Below are 20681 nucleotides of genomic sequence, written 5' to 3'. Positions count from 1 at the left end.
CATATGTGCAGACAGAGGTAGGGAGTTTGATTACTAATTATCAAGATCAAGGGAAAAAGAGGTGAAGGATATTAGGAGACAGTAGTAGACTCGGCCACATGGGAGGGCCAAAAAGGTGCCAAGTATTAATAGCACAGAGGAATTTGTGAGCCTCGCTGACACAGTTGATTTCTCCAGCAGTCCAGGGTTGGCGGGAAGAGAGGAGAAAGATATCAGAGGCTAGGAATTGGTCGGGGGGAGGTAGGGTGCTTTCAGGATGACGGGGACCCAGGGTGGAGCTTTGGTGCCAGACAGCTGAGCTGGGCCTTCCCAGTGGATGCCTCTGTTCTGTCAGCTGGCTTGGCCAAGGGCTGTTTCCATTGTAGAAACAGTGACAGATGGATGCTGTCCAGGGCCGGAAGGGGAATTATTCATCTTATAGCTGGGAGTCTCACAGATCTTAGGCCCTAGAAGTGAGGCCTCATGAGGAACTGGGACCCAGAACTGGAAAGCCGTTAAGAGCCCCACCAGGATCTCCAGCATGGCTCACATTTCTGATGAAAAATATCTTTACAGTTTCTAAAAACTTGAGCTCATAGTAGGGAGGGAAAGAAGGGGATTTTCTTTAACCTTTTAAAATTTTCCCATACTGTTTAAAAAAAAGTATAAAATAAAATACGGACATGGCAATGAGTGAAATAATGTAATGATGGGTACAACCCAAAGTCAAGGCTCTTTCCACCTCTGATTCTCTGTTCCTCTCCTGAAAATGCTGCCACTTCTGAGAGAGAAGGGCATGCTCCTGCTCCTGCCTCATGCTTCAAAGCTGCTTCAAGTAACATTGTTTTGTCCAGGCCTATTTCCTTAGCTAGCCCATCATCTTTCAGCATTTGAAATCTTTCCAGTTTCCACTGTTACAAAGGGCCCTTCTGTGAACACTTTGGATAAAATACTTCTTAGCTCTGGATTATTTCTTTGAGAGGGGTACAAAGCTAGGAATGGTATTATAGGGTCAAGGGGTCCAAATAGCTTCATAGCTCTTGTTGCCTACGCACAGATGGTTAGGAAGGTATTTTAAGAGGATTTAAACATCTACTGATTTGGTAAAAAATGATCATAACCCACTTACTGCTTTTATATTCTTTATTAAAATCCTATCCTTACAGGGAAGAGGGTGGATTAAGGAACATATTACTCTTGTGTTCCAGGTGTGCAAATAAAAGGCATGAAAAGTTCATCGCAGAAACACTGACATATCCCTGTGGTTATCAGGGAGGTGGGGTATTAAAAAAGAGTTATGGTTGGTTCTGCTGCTGCTAAGTCGCTTCAGTTGTGTCTGACTCTGTGTGACCCCAGAGACGGCAGCCCACCAGGCTCCCCCATCCCTGGGATTCTCCAGGCAAGAACACTGGAGTGGGTGCCATTTCCTTCTCCAATGCATGAAAGTGACAAGTGAAAGTGAAGTCGCTCTGTCGTGTCTGACTCTTCGAGATCCCATGGTCTGCAGCCTACCAGGCTCTTCCATCCATGGGATTTGCCAGGCAAGAGTACTGGAGTGGGGTGCCATGGTTGGTTCGGGCTCTGTGAGCGCAGTAACTCCAGCAAAGTGGGAGGCTGTGACCGGTCTCCAGGTTTCCTCTTGGCTTGGGGTCTTGTAACCTCTGCATGGAATGCTTTTCCTCCTTCACTGATGAGGAGCTGGGGACCAGGCTGTGTCCTGGGACCCCACATCCCTTGCCCTTATCTGGCTGTTTGGGTGATGTGCCCCATGCTGTGCCTGGACTTAGGAAGCCTGTGGATGGGGGCAGCCGTGCAACCTCCATCTTGCCACTGAGGCCAGTCAATGAGGCATCCAGTTTAGACCAAATCTCGTCCCAACTTTACTCAGCTCTTTCACATCACCCACTGCAGCGCTCACTTCCCCATCCCGCTCCCCAGTGGGAAGTAAGAGCCGAGGTGTGGGGGTGGCGGTGGAGGTGAGGCGGAGGAGGTGGGCCAAAGGCACCGAGACCTCTGTCTGTGGCCTGTTCCTAAGATTGTCACAGATGGATGGGACCCTGGGTCTGCCCCTCCCTGGTCAAGTGTAACTTTGGATAAATGCCCTTCCCATTCCAGGTCTGAATTTCTCATTCGGTACGATGATGGAATGAGACTGAAAGATCTTTAAGGGTCTGCCCTAAAATTAGGCTGCGATTTCCTTCCCTTCCTTCCTTTGAACTTTCAGGTACTTGTCCTTTGGGGGATGGTGAGGTGAGGACCATCATCTCTGTGCTCAGAACCAGAGGGTCAAGCATGGGTAGAAGGCGAGGGGCTTTGTGGGCCACCCAGGCCTTTCTCATTCTGGAGTAAGATGACAGTCGAGCACTAGACAGGGGGGCGGGGGCTGCTTCCTTCTCCCACAAGGCCACTGGCTGATTTTTAGCCTGGTTCTCAATTCCCGCTTCACTTCTAGTTCCCTTCTCCAATGACTCATGCGTTTCCTATCCTCCCCCATCTCGCTCCTCAGTCCCTTTGCTCCACTCCCTCCAACTCCGGGACAGACCTTAGTAGGGCCTTGGGATGGAGTGTGTTTGTTGGGAAGGGGAAATTTTCCCTTCCCTTCTTTGGTTCGTTTTGATTGGTCAGATAATTAAAATGATGTAAGGCAGATTAACAGAAAGTAAAATTTAATTTCATATGTTCAGGAATCCCACAAACAGGAGCAGGTCAGAGACAAGTAAAATGAGATATATACCCCATCTTGAGATAAGAAACAGAGTAGGGACCTGGGGCTTCCAAGGACAGGAGGGTCACCCACAGGCAGATAAGAGTAGATTTTTTGGTAATTAGGGATCTGCCCTGCCATATAGATGGAGGTCATGTAGATAAAATGTGTCCCTGGTAATAACTCTCTGGGAAAATATTCCCAATTCATTTTATTTTTTAAATTTCCGATTTAAATTCTTCTAGGTAGTTAAGCAAGAAGCAGTAATTTCTCTCAAGTCCGCAGGGTCTCCATTGCCTTTAATTCGAAAGACAACTGTGTTTGTGCTCAGTTGTCTGACTCTTTGCGACCTCGTGGACTGTAGCCCGCCAGGCTCCTCTGTCCATGGAATTCTCCTGGCCAGAATACTGGAGTCGGTTGCCATTTCCTACTCCAGGGGATCTTCCCAACCCAGGGACAGAACCTGCATCTTCTGTGTCTCCTGCATTGGCAGGCAGATTCTTCGCCACTGCGCCACCTGGGAAGCCCCTTATTACCCATTGTATGTGCGTGTGCTAAATCGCTTCAGTCCAGTCGGACTCTGTGCCACCCCATGGACTGTAGCCCGGCAGACTCCTCTGTCCATGGAATTCTCCAGGCCAGAATACTAGAGTCACTTGTCATGCCCTCCTCCAGGGGATCTTCCACCCAATATCAGTTCTCATTCAGCCAACCATGTTTTACTTTGTTGACATGGTGACAGTCGCTAGTCAAAAATAGTTTAAGACCTAAGAGGGGAAAAATGAAATAGAAAACCACTGTATGGCATTTCTTAAACTAACACGTTGGGTGGGCAAAAGACTCACATGCCAAAGTGGCACATCTGAGACCTGCCGTGAAACCCTACAGATCTACTATCGTGAGTCACAGCGAGAAGGGATGGTGGATGGGAGATGTGAAGAGGGAAAATCAGGGACCAGAATGAAGCTACGCGCTAGCCCAGCCACTTAAAGACCATGAATGTCAATTCAGGAGACAGCTTTGGGTCAGGGGGTGAGTTTGAGTTCTGACTGTGAGAGCTTAGAAAAAAAAGTAAGAATTGAAACCTTTTCAATTTTCGGCTGAAAAATGGCCCTAATAACAGAAAATGGCACGTCAGAGAAAAAAGGTGAGGCTCGAAAGATATTTTATATAAATAATCCCTCCCGTCTTCAATGATGTATTCTTTTTCGATGACCCCTCCCTCCTTCCGCCCCGCCTCCCCTCCCCTCCGCGCAGGCGCCCTGTGTGGCGCTGAGTCAGGCTGCGGGGGGGGGGAGGCGGGAATTCGGACCCGCCCGGCGGGGATTGATCTTGCGCTTGCGCAGTGGGCGGCTCTGGGGCGGAGCAGGTTTATATTCGCCGAGAATCAGCTGACGCTCTGCATTGCAGACTGCGGAGTCCGGTGGCGCCATGTACTCGTTCTTCGTCCTGGCCAGCCTCCTCGGCGGGGGTAAGCCCTGGGAGCCCCACCCCCTCAGCCTGGGGTAGGGGTCCCCCGCAGAACGCGGCCCGCTGGTCCTGGAGCGGGCTGTACCGGGCCTCGCCCCTCCGCGCTCCGTAGGGATTGGCTCGGGGCGCGCACCGCGCAGGCGCGTGCGCAGCGCCTGGTAGCTGCTGAGCGGCGGAGGGGCTGCGGGAGGCCGTTGGAAACCTGGTTGCTAAGGGTCTGGGGTCCGGCGGGTGGGGCAGGGGAAGTAGCGTCTCCCTCAGGGCTTAAGTGGGCGTGGCTAGGGCTCACTGGGGCCGTCCCTTAAACTCCGTCCTGCTCTCGGGGTGGGCTTGTAGGGTGACCCCCCTCCAGCAGCTGTGTTCTGCTTCTGCTGGGCGCACGTGATCGAGATGGACTGGAGCCTCAACTTCTGGACAGACTTCGGCCCTGGGCCTTTCTTGCCCCAGTTTTTAAAAGTATTGAAGTTGCAGGAAGCACAGTTTTATGAATCTTCTGTGTTGATGCTTATCTTTGTATCCGTGTTTACTCTTCACCCTACATCTCGAAGATGGTATGAGGGTTTTGTTGGTCGCAATGGAGCCCTCCTTTCATCTTGCGTGGCCATTGGCCGGCTTTGGCAGTGGCCTTTATTTTGGTGAAAATGTAGGTACCTGAGAAGTTGGCGCTACACAGCAGTATTCTTAAACCCACTAATTGTCCTGAAGTGGTACTAATGGTTGTTAAAATCTCTACAGGGCCAAGCTTGAGAACTAGCTGCACTGCCTTCCTGGAATTAGAAAGAGCCCTATGCCTTCCCCACACCCTCAGCCTTTGTCTTCACATCTTAACCTCATTTAAATCATCGTGGCAAAGGGCACGGAGTGAGAGAAATAGAGATTTTAATTTAAATACAGAGAGGTGCTTTCACAAATCCGGGTGTTTTCAGATAATAGCCCACTGAGGGAAATAAATCGGATCTTTACAGCCATTCCCAGTTTCTGTTTCTGGCGAACTGTAATTTAAGGGCTCGCTTCCATTTTAACTCATGCAGCAATCCAAGTTTAAATTAAACCATAGCAGAATGGATGACAGTTGATGGAAAAATCAAAGAAGTAAGTTACTTATAGGTGAGATAAATTTAAGGTGTATTTCTTCATGTTAGCTTTCAGCAACTTCCAGAAATGTGTCTTAACCTTAAACCAAGCTCCTAACCTTGTTTTACTTGTTGATTATGAAAGGCGATCAGTTTATAAAGATTTTTGGTTTATAATCACTGAAGAAACTTTTTCTTGCTGAGGTTGATACTGCTTGTTATTCCATGGTGTAGTCTCTAATTTATCTATACTGATTGAGAACAATTATTTCGTTTTTCAGTGTCCAATTTTTCTTAATGGCAGTGAGTCACTCCTCACAAGACCCTTAGGGGTTCTGAATCACACCACACAAAGAGGAAATGTAAAGTCCTCCTCTGGTACAGTATATATGGGAGTGTGGCTAGCCAGACAGTTAACCTAGACACCTTCTTCCCAGAGCAATTGGGAGATAGGAGTGTGTAATAATGTGCTCTAACCTTGCTGCCCAGCCTTCAGGATTACGGCAAGGTCATGCTCTGAACTGGAGAAGGAAATGGCAACCCATTCCAGTAGTCTTGCCTGGAAAATTCCATGGATGGAGGAGCCTGGTAGGCTACAGTCCATGGGGTCACAAAGAGTCAGACACGACTGAGCAACTTCACTGGTTCATACTCTGAACACAATGTGTGAATGCCTGCTTGCTTTGACAGTTCTGGCCTCAGTGTAGGTTTTTGAAAAGATAAAAAATGTTTAGGATTGATGTTGAGCTTGTTAATGTAGGTGCCTGGTGACGGCAGCCATCATCTGCTCCCTGAGAGCGTGTCATCTGGATCTGCAGAGGCTTTCTACTTTGTGTTTCAATGATGTCCTGGTGGTAGAGATGTTTGCTTTTGAGTTACTTTTCCAATCATCCTGTTGCCTGTCCTTTTTCTCCACCTGGAAAATAAATGGCAGTGATGGTATACTGAGAGAAATGGAGAGTGCCTCCTCTGACTGCTCAGAAATGAAGATATCGAGGCCCCCAGAAATGACTCCCCCAAACCGTAGGCCATTTACTGGGGAAGTCAGAATCAGAACCCAGGACTCCTGACAGTGCTTGCCCTTTGTCTGTCCTTCCATCAATGTGAACTGCTTAATTCTTTACAAATTTACTGGGCTGTAATTTACACCCAGAAAACATGCACATTTTAAGTGTACAAATTGAGGTATTGCTGCCCGTGAGCAAGCCCACTCCAGAAGCCCCTGTGCCTCCCATCTCTAACTTATCCCAAAGGAAACCACTCACTTAGCTTCTAGCACTTTGATGTAACAACCCAACTGCTGTTTTTGAGCTTTTTATACATGGGATCATAGAGTGAGGACATACTATTGGGTGATTCTTCTAGTGGAGAAAGGCAGGCCCAGCGTTAATGAGGTGAAAAGTATAAGACCTGTGGCTTGGCGTCTGGGAGGTGGTACATATTCCCTACAGCTTAGCTGCCTATTACTGTCACTTGTGTGCAGGCTAGCCACCTGAACAGTTTGCCCAGCACTGAGGCAGGTAGCTCTCTAGGGATGCTTATGTATTATGTACAAACTTATATTCGTTTGATAGCTGCTCTAAAAATCTTTTTTCTTTATCGTTGGCCTTGCTGGGTCATCGTTGCTGTGCTCGCTTTCTCTAGTTACAGTGTGGGGGCTTCTCACTGTAGTGGAGCATGGGCTTTGGGTGTGGGAGGGCTCAGGAGCTGTGGCTCATGGGCTTAGTTTCCCCACGGCAGGTGGGATCTTAGTCCCCAGGCCAGGGATTGAACCCATGTCACCTGCATTGGCAGGTGGATTCTTAACCACTGGACCACCAGGGAAGTCCCGTGACAGCTTATTTTTATTAAGATGTTGTGTGCGCGCATGCTCAGTCAAATCTGACTCTTTGTGACCCCACAGACTATAGCCCACCAGGCTCCTCTGACCATGGGATTTTCCCAGCATGGATACTGGAGTGGGTTGCCATTTCCTCCTCCAGGGGATCTTCCCGACCCAGGGATTGAACTCGCATCTCCTGCATTTTAGCAGGCAGATTGCCACTGAGCCACCTGGGAATCCACTCACTAAGATGCAAACGTGATTATGGGATGCCTGCTGAATATCATCAGTTCCAGTTTTCACCTGTCAGAAGGTGAAAGTGTTAGTCGCTCAGCTGTGTCCAACTCTTTGGGACCTTGCTGCCGGTTTCTTCTGCCTATGGGATTCTCCAGGCAAGAATACTGGATTGGGTAGCTATTCTCTTCTCCAGGGGATCTTCCTGGCCCAGGGATTGAACCTGGGTCTCCTGCATTGTAGGCAGATTCTTTACTGTCTGAGCCACCAGGGAAGTCAGTTCCAGTTCTCACCTGTCAGGAATTTGGGCAGTTTCCCTGTTTATCAGTTTTTAGTCAGAATCAACATTCATAGTAATATGAATATAATTTGTGAAGGGGTTATTTGTATTAGCCAATCAAGGATTTAGTAATGCTATATTTAGTTGCATTTGACAAGGTGTATCCAGTACCACCAGTGATAGCCGAAGTGTATTGGATCAGGTCGTCTGAGTTTTCCTAAATGAGGAAGGGGAACTTGGTCCTACATTTTCTTGAGATGTGAAACCGTGGAATGGCTGGCCTGTGGCTTGACTGGATTGGGAAGAGGAAGGGCAAACAGGGAACTGCTGGCTGGGGAAAACACCTAGTAAGGCATGGGACATTCTCAAGACCAAGACCTTGCCTCGTTGGACCGGTGTGCGCTGCAGCTTCTGGAGGCAAGTCTTCTAGCATGCGCATTCTAAACCTAAGCCTTGGTCCTGACACCCATGATTTGGGTCTTCCTCCTGGATGGAGGGTCTGGATTTTTCTTGCGCTTTTTTTTTTTTTAATCCTTTAAAAACTGATGGTTAATACTGTAGTGATTGGGATGAAGAGTGTGTGATGGTGAATACTGTAGTGATTGGGATGAAGCGTGCGTGATGGTGAATACTGTAGTGATTGGGATGAAGCGTGCGTGATGGTGAATACTGTAGTGATTGGGATGAAGCGTGTGTGATGGTGAATACTGTAGTGATTGGGATGAAGAGTGTGTTGACAAAAGCACTCATTTCTTTACTTCTGTTTATTGAAGTTTCAGCAAATAACCCCTGAATTGTGACCTTGGGTAATGGCCTGTGCACTGAAGAATAATCTCTCCAAATTTCATGTTTTCTTGTGGAATGTGTAGTTCTTTAATATGGGAGTGAGGTGATACTGTGGAATTGAAGTTTTAACCAAGCACACCACTGCCTGTATGACCCTGGGCAGTTTTCTTAAACTGCCTCCTCATCTGTAAAGTAGGACTGGTAGTCATTCCTACCTAACTGGGCTGGAGTGACGCTTTCCTAGCTTGCTGAGGGACGGGGCCCAGGCACGGGGCGCTGTGAGCTTTGTTGTCACGCCATGTACGGAAGCAGTGCGTGTTTGGTAATGTCCTTGTTCTGCCGGCGCAGCGAACCCTCTCATCTCAGCCCTTGATTTTGTGATGTCTCGTGCCTCCTTTCATTTCAGAAGATGTTGTAAATTTAACAACAAACAAAATTACATTGACTTGTAAATGTGTGTGTTGGTCATAATGACTGGGTCAGAAAACAAACCAGGGTAGGTAGTCAGCCATTAGGAAGGAGGGGGGAAAGAGTTTGGCTCGGCAGCCAGACTCTCAGTTTATGGATCAGTCTTTAACAGAGCAGCCCAGCAGATCAGGTTGGCTCCTGGCAACCTGACTGCTCAGATTCTAGGCCCATCGTCACTAACCATGGTCCCCGGAGCCTGTTCCACACCCCCTCTGCGACCTCTCACCCCCAAGTCTGGTTCCCTGTCCATCAGTGGAGGTGAACTAATTAGGTAATAACTGCATATCACAGACAAAGGGCAGAGAGAAAAGTCTGTCTCCCTCCTACCACCTTTCCCCCCACCCCCACCCTCGGGCCTTTCCCTGAGGCACCCTGGTACCAGCTTCTTTAGGAACCTCCCTGGTTACCTACAGGTGACTGGGTGTATAATTTCCCTTCTGTTTTTCTTTTTAACACAAATACATATTACACTGACTGTTTGCTCCTTGCTCTTTTTTTTTTTTTTCTTTTCCATCATGGAGCATCCTAGACATCCAGAAAAGTAGAAGAGTAATTATAATGAAGACCCGTGTATATTTGTTGTTGTTGAGTCACTAAGCTGTGTCCGACTATTTTTGTGACCCATGGACTTCTGCACTCCTGTCCTTCACCATCTCCCAGAGTTTGCTCAAACTCATGTCTGTTGAGTCAGTGATGCCATCCAACCATCTCATCCTCTGTCATCCCTTTCTCCTCCTGCCTTCAGTCTTCCCTGGCATCAGGATCTTTTCCAGTGAGTCAGCTTTTTGTATCAGGTGGCCCAAGTACTGGAGCTTCAGCTTCAGCATCAGTCCTTCCAATGGATATTCGGGGTTGATTTCCTTTAGGATTGACTGGTTTGATCTCCTTGCAGTCCAAGGGACTCTCAAGAGTCTTCTCCAACACCACAGTTCTAATCCCCTAGTTAAGATACAGAACAACCCACCTCCTTCCATAGATAACTGCCTTCCTGAGCTTGGTGTTTATCATCCCCCTGAAGGTCTATCTTTATACTTTCATGCATTTTTGTAAGTGTGATTTTCAGCAGGTATGATTAGTATTGTTCTGGATATTTTAAACATTTTATAAATAATACGTATTCTTGGGGTTGGTTTTTTTTTTTTTTTTTTGCTAGTGAGGTTCATTTTGAAAATTTAGGTCTGTTTCATTCATTTTCACTAAAGTATTCCATTTATATGATACTTATTCTCCATTCTGTTGCTAGACATTCAGATTATTCCAGTTTTATTTTTATGCTGTAAATAACTGCTGTGCACATGAATAGACACTTCCTTACAGGATATACCTAGGAACATAATTGCTGAGTTGTAGAGTATATCTGGGCTTCCCTGATGGCTCAGATTGTAAAGAATCTGCCTGCAGTGCAAGAAAATGGGACTTGATGCCTGGGTCAGAAGAATCCCCTGGAGAAGGGAATGGGAATCCACTCCAGTATTTTTGCCTGGAGAATTTCATGGACGGGGCGCCTGGCAGGCCAGAGTCTATGGGGTCATAAAGAGTTGGACAGTATCTATTTCCATCTTAATTAGAAATTGCTGAATTAATTTCTAAAATGATTTTAGGAATTTCTTTTCCCACAGAATATGCAGTTTTTAGTTACGTTATTAACATTTGATGTCAAACTTGAAATTTTGCCATGATAAGAGTAAAAAAATGAGGTGGTTTTGCATTTCTCTCTATTTATATCTTTATATAATATCTTTATATTTATATCTTTGTATCTTTATATCTTTATATCTTTAGAATATACATATCTATACTACTTACCTTTCTAAATTTTTTTTTAAATTTTGGAATAATCTTAGATTTACAGAAAAGTTGCAAAGCTAGTACAGTGAGTTTCTGTACAGCCTTCACCCTGTGTGCCCTGCTGTTACCATCTTGTGTAATCACTGTACACTTGTTAGAAGTAAGAAATTAAACTGTTAACTGGACTGCATGGGCGTCCCAGGTGGCTCAGTGGTAAAGAATCTGCCTGCCAATGCCGGAGACTCAGGTTCAATCCCTGGGTCAGGAAGAGCCCCTGGGGGAGGAAATGGCAGCCCCCTCTAGTCTTGTCTGGAAAAGCTCATGGACAGAGGAGCCTGGTGGGCTACGGTCCATGCGGTCGCAGCATCGGAGACAACTGAGCGCTCATGCAGATTGCACACTTTATGTGGATTTTACCACTTTTCCCACTAAGCTCGTGTTTTTGTTCCAAGAGTGGATCCAGAGTACCACATTGCACTTCAGTTGTCCTGTCTTCTTAATCACTTTCTGCTTCCCAGCTGTTTAAAAAAGTAGCTGCAGCGTATTTTATTGTATAGATGGTTTGATTTGGTTAAACCTGTTGATGGACATCTGTGTCCCAGAAAAAGTGAGATGGGTTCTAAATTTTAAATTTAAATTCTAAATTTTAAAGTTGAATTCTGGTCATATTTGGATAGATACTGCTTTTGAAAGGTAAGTCTTTACATGACAGGAGATGTTATAGAAAGTTCTTTCGGCCAGTCTTTGTGATGTCACTTATTACAGTAAAAAAAAAAAAAAAAAAAAGATAAAAGCCAAAACGAAACTCCTGTAACAGCCATGCTGGGCTGCTGTCCCGCGTGTGCAGGCGCTGACGCCAGAGGGCCGTGTAGGGGGAAAACCTGCAGTTTATCGTGCGCGGTCACGTCTTCTGGTCCCCGGATACTCTGAAGGGTTCTTCTCCCTCTCCTGTCAGGTCAGGGCTGCTGAGTTACTGTTGCTCAAAATTTGTGCGTTTGTGTTCTACCGGTCTGGGACATCTTCCTTTTCAGATAATCGTGTGGTTGCTCTCTGCTGAGCTGTTGTCCACTGCTCTGTCTGAAGTGGCTGTGCCACCTGCCCTCGTCTTGCTTTTCCTTAGCTTCATTTCTCTTCGTAACGCTCAGCTCTGCCTGGCATCGTGTGATGTGTGTTTGTTTGTTGTCTTGGTCACTTATGGATCTGCAGCATGTATAACGGTGTTCAGCACCTCGTAGGTGCTCAGCACTGCTGGACTGTGGTGTGAGGCAGCGAAAGTAGATGTCAGCTCCGCAAACCTAAATGCTGGTAGCACCAGGTCTTTGTCATGATTAAGCAAAGCATTTTCTTTTATTAACTGAAACTAATTTTGAGACATTGTGTTTAGGAGTTGCCAAATCAGGAGTGACTTTGGATTCAAGTGATACTAGTTTGTGTCCAGACTAGAAACTGCCCGTCCCTTGTCCCCCAAGCTTGCTGGAGAGGATTTTGTGTAGGGAGTAGGGACACCAGAGCCGAACATGACTTACATACCCCTGGTGGCCCTGATAATTTCTGGAAGTTATTTCCCCTCCTTTTGGTTCCAGAACTTGATTGTTTATAACTGTTTTAATGCAGTGGTTCTCCAACTTGTTGGTCTCAGGATCCGTGTGTATTCAGGAGACACTGAGAGACCCCCAAAGAACTTTTCTTAATGTGGATTATATCTGTTGATGTTTACCATCTTATAAATGACACAATTTTAAAAATAATGCTTAAAAAAATAAATCCATTACATGTTAAAATACTGTGATTTTAATGAAAAATAGCTCTTTTCCTAAACATAAACATACTTAGGGAAGGGAACAGTTTCTTTTACATTTTTGCAATCTTTTTAACATCTGGCTGGACTTTCAGTTGTTTCTGCATTCATTCTTTGCACTGTCACATGTCACATTTCTGGAAAAATTCCGCTGCTCCTTTGTGGGTGAATGAGTGAACAAGGCAACTAGCATCTTCATATTACTCTTATTATGAGGATTTTGACCTCACAGACCCTCTGAAAGAATCTTTGAGACCCTCAGGGTTCCATAGACCATGCTTGGAGTGTGAACCACTGGTGTAGCTGATTTGCAGGAACTGCAGGTGTCAGAGTAGGTGACCCTTCCCGAGAGTTCACTGTGTGCCCAGCTCTCTTCAAGGAGCTTTTTACTTAAAGTCGATTTTATCCTCCCAAGAGCCCTCACAGGTGAGAGCAAGTAAGTCAGAATACTGGGGGCATTCTAGTGTCCTGCCCTCATCCATGCTGTGGTCTGAATTTTAGATTTCCGCATTTTCAGTGAAGGTGGTATTCTTCTTAAGTGTTAAGTAAGTGAAACTTGTAGACACACACGTGTCTGACACTTCTGTTTTATTTACATTTAATTTATTTGGCTGCGCCAGGCCTTAGTTGCAGCCCGCAGGATCTTTAGTGGAGGCATGCGAACTCTCAGTTGCAGCGTGTGGAATCTGGTTCCCCACCCAGGAATCAAACCCAGGCCCCCTGTGTTGGTAGCGTGGAGTCTTAGCCACTGGAACACCAGGGAAGACCCTGGAACTTTCTAGTTAATAAACAATCAATGTGGGATAAGCCCGGAACACTCCTTTTTAGTGGAGTTTGCATGAAAATCTTTTTTTTTTTCTTTTAAAGAATATTTTCTTCTTTGGGGAGCCGAGACCACCTAGCTGATCAGTAGGGATGGGGTAGAGCCTGGACTGACTGCTGGCTGAATTGACTCCTGGGCCGTACCCTGGGCCACGAGGATGTGCATTTTTGACCCCTGCTTACACCCATCCACCTGGCTGGGTGTTAGGCAGTCCTGTCTGGCCCTGCGGCATAATCTTACCTAAGGTGATTTAAGTTCATCTTTGATCATTAACCTGATAGGTTGACATGTTGGAAGAGCTTTTGCTGACAGTTTATATTGCACTAGAGTGCTCTTGTTTTTTTTTAAATCTCTTTATTGGAGTATAGTTGATTTGCAGTGTTGTGTTAGGACTGGAATGGTCTTGAATGAAGGAGATAGGAATTTCTCTTCCCCAAATTAAGTATGCCAAGTTGAATCATTCTTGTACAATCTTAAGATCACCTTGCCCCTCAGTGTGTGTTGCCACACAGGGCCGTGTGCCCGAGCATCCTGTCGCTTTCTTCACGAGGATTAATTTCTTCCTAGAATGATCTGGCTTATGAGGAAAATTGAGAAACATGGCGGCAGCGCGAGAGGAGAAAGAAGGAAGAAAGAACCTTTGTCTTAAGAATCAGAAATAATAGCTTATCTGGGCCAGAGGTAATGGCATGTCAGCCTAGGGAGCTTGAAGGCTTTATTGCCGCAGATTGCTTTTGTGATAAGAGGAATATTTGGACCTTACTTCCTCCAGATCAAGGCAGGCTGCCTCTAAGCTAATGCCATTCTGAATGATTAAATGGGCAGTGTTTTTATTCAGCTCTGTGGAATGTTCTCCAAAAGCAAGATCCTATAAAGAAGAGACAAATGTTCTTTGCCATCGAAGTTATTTGTGACACCAGCTGTTTCATCGAGTAGTCAGTGTTGACTGCGTTGTATTATCTCCTTGCTCTTAGGGAATCTAAGTGCACAAACCTGAGGTAGATGCTGCCCCTCCTGGGGTTCATCTCTCGGTTTCCTAGCAACCTGCTTGTTGCCATGGCAGTGCATTACCCAGGCATCAGATCCACTGCCCTGTGGAATGTGTGCTGAGTGTTCTGATTATTGATACAGGGAGGCTGCTTGCATTTTCTGTAACACCCTCCCCCCCTTTTTTTTAAATAATCTCACTCGAACAGTATTTAGCATATGTTATCGGAAATATTTAAAAAGAAAAGATTTTATATGGCTAAAAAGACTGATTGTTGTAACCAATAGGGCATAAAATACACATTCTAGGAATAATTATCCCCTTCATTCTCAGGTTGTTTTTGAAAATCTTTGTCAATTATGTTGTGTACATGGATATTTAAATATCCTTAATGAAGTTAAGCCTTAGTAAAGACTTATCATTTGGAGACTATTTTGGTGAGTTAGGTAGATGATTAAGCTGCTATTAAAGTTAGCTGTCAGTTAACTGCAGGCAACAGAGACCTAGAATAATGATGGCTTAAATATTATTGAACTGTTCTTACCTATCATAGTAAGTTCAGGAGCCAGGCAGTCTAGGGCTGGTATAGTGTTTCTACTTCCAAAAGAATTCAGAGACCCACATTCTTCTAGGTTAATGTTCAGCATCCTTGAAGTTTAGCCCCTTTCTTTATGGCTCATCCTGGCTGCCAGAGTTCCTGCCATCACATTTGTCTGTAAAAGTTCAGTAACCTCTCCTCACATCCACCCCATCAGCCACAATATGGTTTCATGGCCAGATCTTGCTAAAAGGGGAACTGGGAAATGTGGCTTTTAATTTTGGCAGCCTTATATGTAGCTAAGAATTTGTAGTTCTGTCCCTTTGAAACAGGTGGAGAATAGATACAGGGAGCAACTTGTGGTCTTTGCCACACTGGGCGATAATTGTTCCCTATAACAGGTTGTAAGATTTAAGTTTTTTTCTGATTTTTAAAGGTAACATGAAAAAAGGTTAATTTATGCCAAAACATAAAAATTAGAATGTGACCGCCTCCCTTTGTCGTCTCCCCCTGGTTCACCATGAATAACAAGCTGGTTTATAATCAGCTGAGCTTCTTAGGCCCTAGGCACTGTCAGTGCCTCTTCTGCTTTCTCATTAGTCTTCACAGAATTCCTGAGAAGAGGGCACGCTTGTTTTCCATATTTTGCAGGTAATTGTGGCATTAGTGAGTGGTCTGAGGCTTGGCTATCATAGACAGCAGAGCAGGGGTTTCTTCAGGTCTGTCTACCCCTGATCACCAGGGCAGTGATCATGGTGCCACACTGCTTCCTGTCCTTCCAGAAAAGGAAAGGTTTTGAAAGGGCTTTTTAAAAAGGTGGGTTCCAAAAATATTTTGAATAGTGGCAGCTTTCTTGGGATTGGAGGGCAGTCAGCCTCTGGCTGCAATTACATGAATTGCGGAAAGCATTTCGCTGGTGCTCTTACCGGTATCTCGCTGGGCACCTCTCGTTTTTGTTCATGCAGGGCTTCTTGTTTAATCCCTAGATACGCAGTGTCTGCTCCTGGGCTCATTAACAGTATATTCTGTGCTTCGCTCTCCTTTTGATTTCTGGGTCTTAATTTAGCAACCAGCAACTTCTGAGGTTGTTGGGGTGCAGCTCTCCAGGTCGTTGAGGTGCCGTTTAATGACCTGATTAAATGTAGAGAAAGCATACTGAACAGCCTTGATTCAGCTGTTTGTGGAATGCTTGTTCTGGGCAGGATAGTGGACCTGAGAAAGATCTGGTTACTACTATGGACAGTAATAGTAATGGTGCTCGTTGGACTTTCATAGCTTGCCAGCCCTGCACTAACTTTGTTTTACAAATAGATTAATTTTTACAAATCGCCTGAAGTAGGTACTCATAAAAGGCCCATTTTGCAGATTGGAAGACTAAAATTCTGACAGTCATGTGACTGGAAGTAATAGAGCCAAGCTCTGAACCTTCACTGATTTCAGAGCCAGTCTGGTAGGGGATAAATTAAAGATTTATCTGTAGATAAAGATTCCAGAGAGATGATGGTAAGGAACAACGGTTGAGAGAGTAGCACTCTGGCAGTTGAAAGTGCACAGTTTTGTCATCCTGTTTCTCAAAACAACCCAGTAAAATCCTCACTTAACAGATGAAAAACAAACTCAGAAGGATAATGGTTTGCTGGAGGTCATTTGGACAGGTCTTGCAGGCAGATCTTATTTTCTTTTCAGTATACCACGTTTTAACTTAGACAGTGGATAAGTTGCTTTAGAAGCCTCATTCTAAACTCGGGATTTAGTTCCTTCTCACTTAAGAAGTCATAGTAAGAGCACCTGAAACATACATGGCTGTGGTGAGCTCTCACCACCCCCCACCCCCACCCCCACCCCAGGCTCACTGAGGATTTTTGGTCAGAGTCTAGAGCTGCCACAAGCAAAGCCCATGGCTGATCGGCTCATGGCAACTGTTCTCAAGACAGTAGAATTCCATTGCAACCCATCTTTGATGACTTACATGTGGAGTGGTTTAGAACACATCTGGTTATTTTCTTCTAAGCCTGGGGAGTAAAAAGGGAATAGCATACCCACCCATTTCCTAAGGAAATAACAACTGAAGTCTTTGAAAAAAAGCAAAACCAAAACCCTGTTCTAATAAAATGGAACTTGCCTGTGGTGTTTAGTGACTCTGAGGCCATTGTTGGTCTGACTTCAGCCCACCAGTGCTTGTCACCAAGGGCTCAAATGCCAGGCCCTTGAACTAAGTGCTGGCCTCACCCTGAGCAGTGATCCTACTTAATATGACTGACTTAAATCAGAAATCTCCAGGGGGTCAGGCAGACATTCTAAGAACTTTCTTCGAGTTCAGCCTGTTGCCTCAGAGAAGGAAGTTGGTATTTGGGGACAGTGTGGGAAGATCAAAATAGAGATGAAAGCTTTGCTGGGAACATGTTTTGAGAAATAACACCTAAGAAAGTAGTTTAGGGTAATTTCAACATTGGTTATATGTAGATACTGAATGTCATTCGCCTCGTTATTATGAGAGTGAAGACTTGAAGCCCTGAGAGGTCCTCCCCCCTCACCACTCAGGATCCCGCTTACGCAGAACCCCTCACAGGTTGGGCATTTCCTTTGCTTGGTTGCTCCTGCTCTTGGCTAGGTCATCATGTAATGAGCCAACCCACTCCCTTTTTACGTCCTGTGGATGTTAATGTTTCTTACCTTGAGCTGTGGTCTGCTTCCCTTCACCTCTCCCCACTGCCCTGAGGCCTGAGGTCTGGGGTCCGGACCCACTGCTCAGAGCAGGTCTGCCCCCGTGTCCAAGGTGGAAGGTGTCCTTGGCCTGTGACGGTAACTGTGCACATCCTGGAAACCTTCCGTTTCCCAGCTGAACGCCTCCAGTCTCCCAGGGGCCTCACCTTCCCACCTGCGCGCCCCTCACTGTCCCAGGAAGTAGGCACACACCCGTGTCCTGCCTGCCTGTGTCCCCGGGTCCTGACCGCCACCTCTGTCCTCGTGCTGTTGGCTCTTGCTGCCCTGTTCTCTCTCCCAGCTGCACAGACTTCAGATTTAAACCTAACCCAGAGGGTTTTATTTGTCCAGCTGTCCCCCTCATTCCGTGCTGCCCCGCTCCCTGCTTGGTCTTTCTGGGTGGAGCCTTGTGCTCCATTAGGTGCCCGTCATCCGGATCTCCCACATCCCACCTGGTGGCACTAGCGTGTGCTGTCGCCCGCAGGATGACAAGGGTGCCAGCTGGGGTCCTTCCCAGTGGGCCTGAGGTCTGCTTCTGCCTGGCTCCTGAAAAGAGAAAGCCCGGTGCTTTCCCTTTATAAAGAGCACTGCCCTCCCCCCCCACCCCGCCCCCGCAAACACACACCCCGTCTCTCCTTAGATAGTCTTTGAGGTGCCACTTCATTTTTCAGTTTTGAAGAAGCCGCCCCTGGCTGCCGCAGGCAGTTCGGCATCCTCCTCGCTGCTCCCAGGCCTGCACTACAGTGTCTGTCCCTTCTGCTCTGGGGTCCAGGAGTCTGTCTGTCTTCACCTTGACATCCCACCCAAGGGCCCTGTGCTTGTCTCGGTGGGGCTAATGATTACATCTTCATTTTAGTTGTCCCATTTCTGTGGAGGAAAACCATGCTTACCGCTAGAGCTGGCTCTGTGCACAGCTGTTGAGAGCCCCTTGAAGGGGTGTGAGGGTTTTGTGTACAAGAGCATTTTCTGGGGAAAGGATCTGTGTCCCGAAGTTGTTCTGACTCAGTGTTTGGTTCCAGGAGACCTGCTCCGGGAATAAGCTCTGAACCTCAGCAGGCAGCTTGCTGGCATCACCAGGCTTGTTTCAGCCTCGTTACCAACCTGAGAAAACGCAGCTGTTTCAGGTCATTTTAGGAAATCCCACCACAGGCCATTTTAATAATATGCTCCTTTGTAAATTTGGCTTTAGGTTGGAGGTAAATGGGGATGTCTAGCTGAGAACTGAATTTCTAGGAGCTGGGACTTCAGTTTTCATTTCTCAGTGTCCATGAAGTCTCTTAGGCGTGGATTGGGTGACCTCTTAGGTCTACCAAATGGGCTACCTTGCATCTTTTTTTCTCTGTTTCTGAGGTGCAGGCTTTTTATTACTCAGTAACTGTTGGAATTGGGAAATGACCTTGGCTTCTTGGTAGCTTGACCAATATCAGATAAAGGGGGCTACTTTTTTAGTCCAGAATGGCTTGGCCGAAACAAGTAGGAAAGTCTTAAGAGCAGGTGGTTACTGCTTCAGGTTCCTAAGGGAGTAAACAAGTTCCAGAGCATTCCTGCTGCTCGGGCCTGTGATGGTGCATTGTGTCCCTGAAACCTGATAGATAGATTCCGGTCAGTTCCCAGCTGGGACAGTCGGGTGAAAGTTGTCCGGGACTGTGTGTGTGTTGGATGGAGAACGGTGGTCGGGCCCTGTGCAGGCAGTGCTGTTCACTGGCCCTGCTTTTATCTGCTGAGGTCCGTCCTGCTGCTTCCCTGGACCACTGTGTGTTCCTTTGCGCAGAGACTCCTTTTGCAGACTCCTGTGGGTAACTGGCGCTCCCTGTGTGGAGATGGAAGCAGGCCGTGTGTCTTGGCGGGTGCCGTTCAGGAGAACCCCGAGACCGGTGCCTGGGAGGAGCCTGGGAGGTGCTATGGTAGCCGCCAGGTCTGGGGGTGTCTCTGTGGCTTCCTCACTGCTCGGAGCCCTTACCCTCGCGACCCTGCCCGCTCCGCCCGCCGCACCTGCAGCTGAGGGCCCAGCCCCGCTCGGCTCTGTTAGGGTTCACTGTCTGGGGAGTGCGGGGCTGTTGTGAACCTGGCACGTGTCTTCCCACAGAGACCAAACCAGGCCAGCAGCTTTTGGCATGCGGCCAGTTCTGTTGAGCTCATGAACTGGTTGCGGGTGGTGATGTTTTGCTCTGAAAGGTCAGAGAGGGCTGTAACCTGGCCCGCAGATTGGGAATTCGTTTGTTGGTGTCGGCAGGGGCGCACGTCATCTGACTCGAGCTTTCTGGTAATGTGCGACTCCCATCTTGGCATGAATAGTTTGTGGAACTCTAACTAGGCTTGAATGCTAGTAAAGTGTTCGAGCAACGGCATTTCCCTTCTCCTGGAGGGAGGGCACCTGCCACCCTCATTGTGTGTAGCCCATGGTGGGAGGGTGGGTGTGTGAGACAGGTGTCTGTGGAACTTGCCGTGCCCTCCCTTGGGTTACTGGGTGAAGCAGCGTGATGCCTGAGGTGCTGAGTCTGTTTGTTTACTGGCTCTGGGGTTTTCTTCCCAGACCCCCCCCCCCCCCCCCAAATGCTTTCTGTTTGCAGTATCAGTTAGCTCAGCCCTCTCATGATATATGCTGGAATTTGAGCCCTGGGCAGTCGTCCACCTACGGGCAGCCTGATATAACCTGTAGTTTCCTAGTGAGGTGTGAATGTGAGAGTTTTCTTGCTGTTTCTCAGTTACAGAATTAAGGAATACCATAGACCTGTTTTAAGAAAAACACACAAGCGCTCTCAGGCAGTTTATAAAGTGTTGTTTAAAAATTACACACAACATGCCGTTGGGAATTAAATAATTTTGCCAACCACATTGTTTTATTTTCTGATTTTTGTAAAACCCCAGTATCATATTCTTTTTGAATTTTTTCCTGTTTGACATATGTTATCTTTATAAGTATATTTAGCAGCTGCATATTTTGGTAAGAATATCACTAGTTTCCCCCGATTTTTTGACCATTCGGCTTACATCTGCCTTTTTTTTAATATCGTAAATTTTACTTAATATGTATACTTACGTGTGTCATATTTTACCTGTTAAGTTACTGTATTTCCCGACAGTGTCTTATTAGAAGTGGACTTTTGAAGAGGAGTTTTTCTCTCCAGTTCTTAAAATACATTAATACATTTTGAGAAGTGCTTACCAGTCACACTGCTGTCAGCCTTATAATAGTGCATTTTCACCACAAATTTGTCACTGGTTTT

General features: G+C 46.5%; 1 protein-coding gene across 2 annotated transcripts in view; it reads left to right on the top strand.

Annotated features, from left to right (window-relative positions):
• Nucleotides 1-4084: 4084 nt before the first annotated feature.
• Nucleotides 4085-20681, top strand: part of PSAP (prosaposin) — a 32879-nt gene continuing 16282 nt past the window's right edge. For both annotated transcript variants that reach the window (XM_060406597.1, XM_004021440.4), the window contains exon 1: nucleotides 4085-4154. In XM_060406597.1, the coding sequence (XP_060262580.1) occupies nucleotides 4115-4154 (40 nt within the window). In that variant the 5' untranslated portion in view covers nucleotides 4085-4114. The remainder of the gene's footprint in view (nucleotides 4155-20681) is intronic.

The sequence above is a fragment of the Ovis aries genome, chromosome 25 (assembly GCF_016772045.2).
Source record: "Ovis aries strain OAR_USU_Benz2616 breed Rambouillet chromosome 25, ARS-UI_Ramb_v3.0, whole genome shotgun sequence".
Classification (NCBI taxonomy): Eukaryota; Metazoa; Chordata; class Mammalia; order Artiodactyla; family Bovidae; genus Ovis; species Ovis aries.
This window is presented reverse-complemented; position numbering and strand designations above follow the sequence as displayed.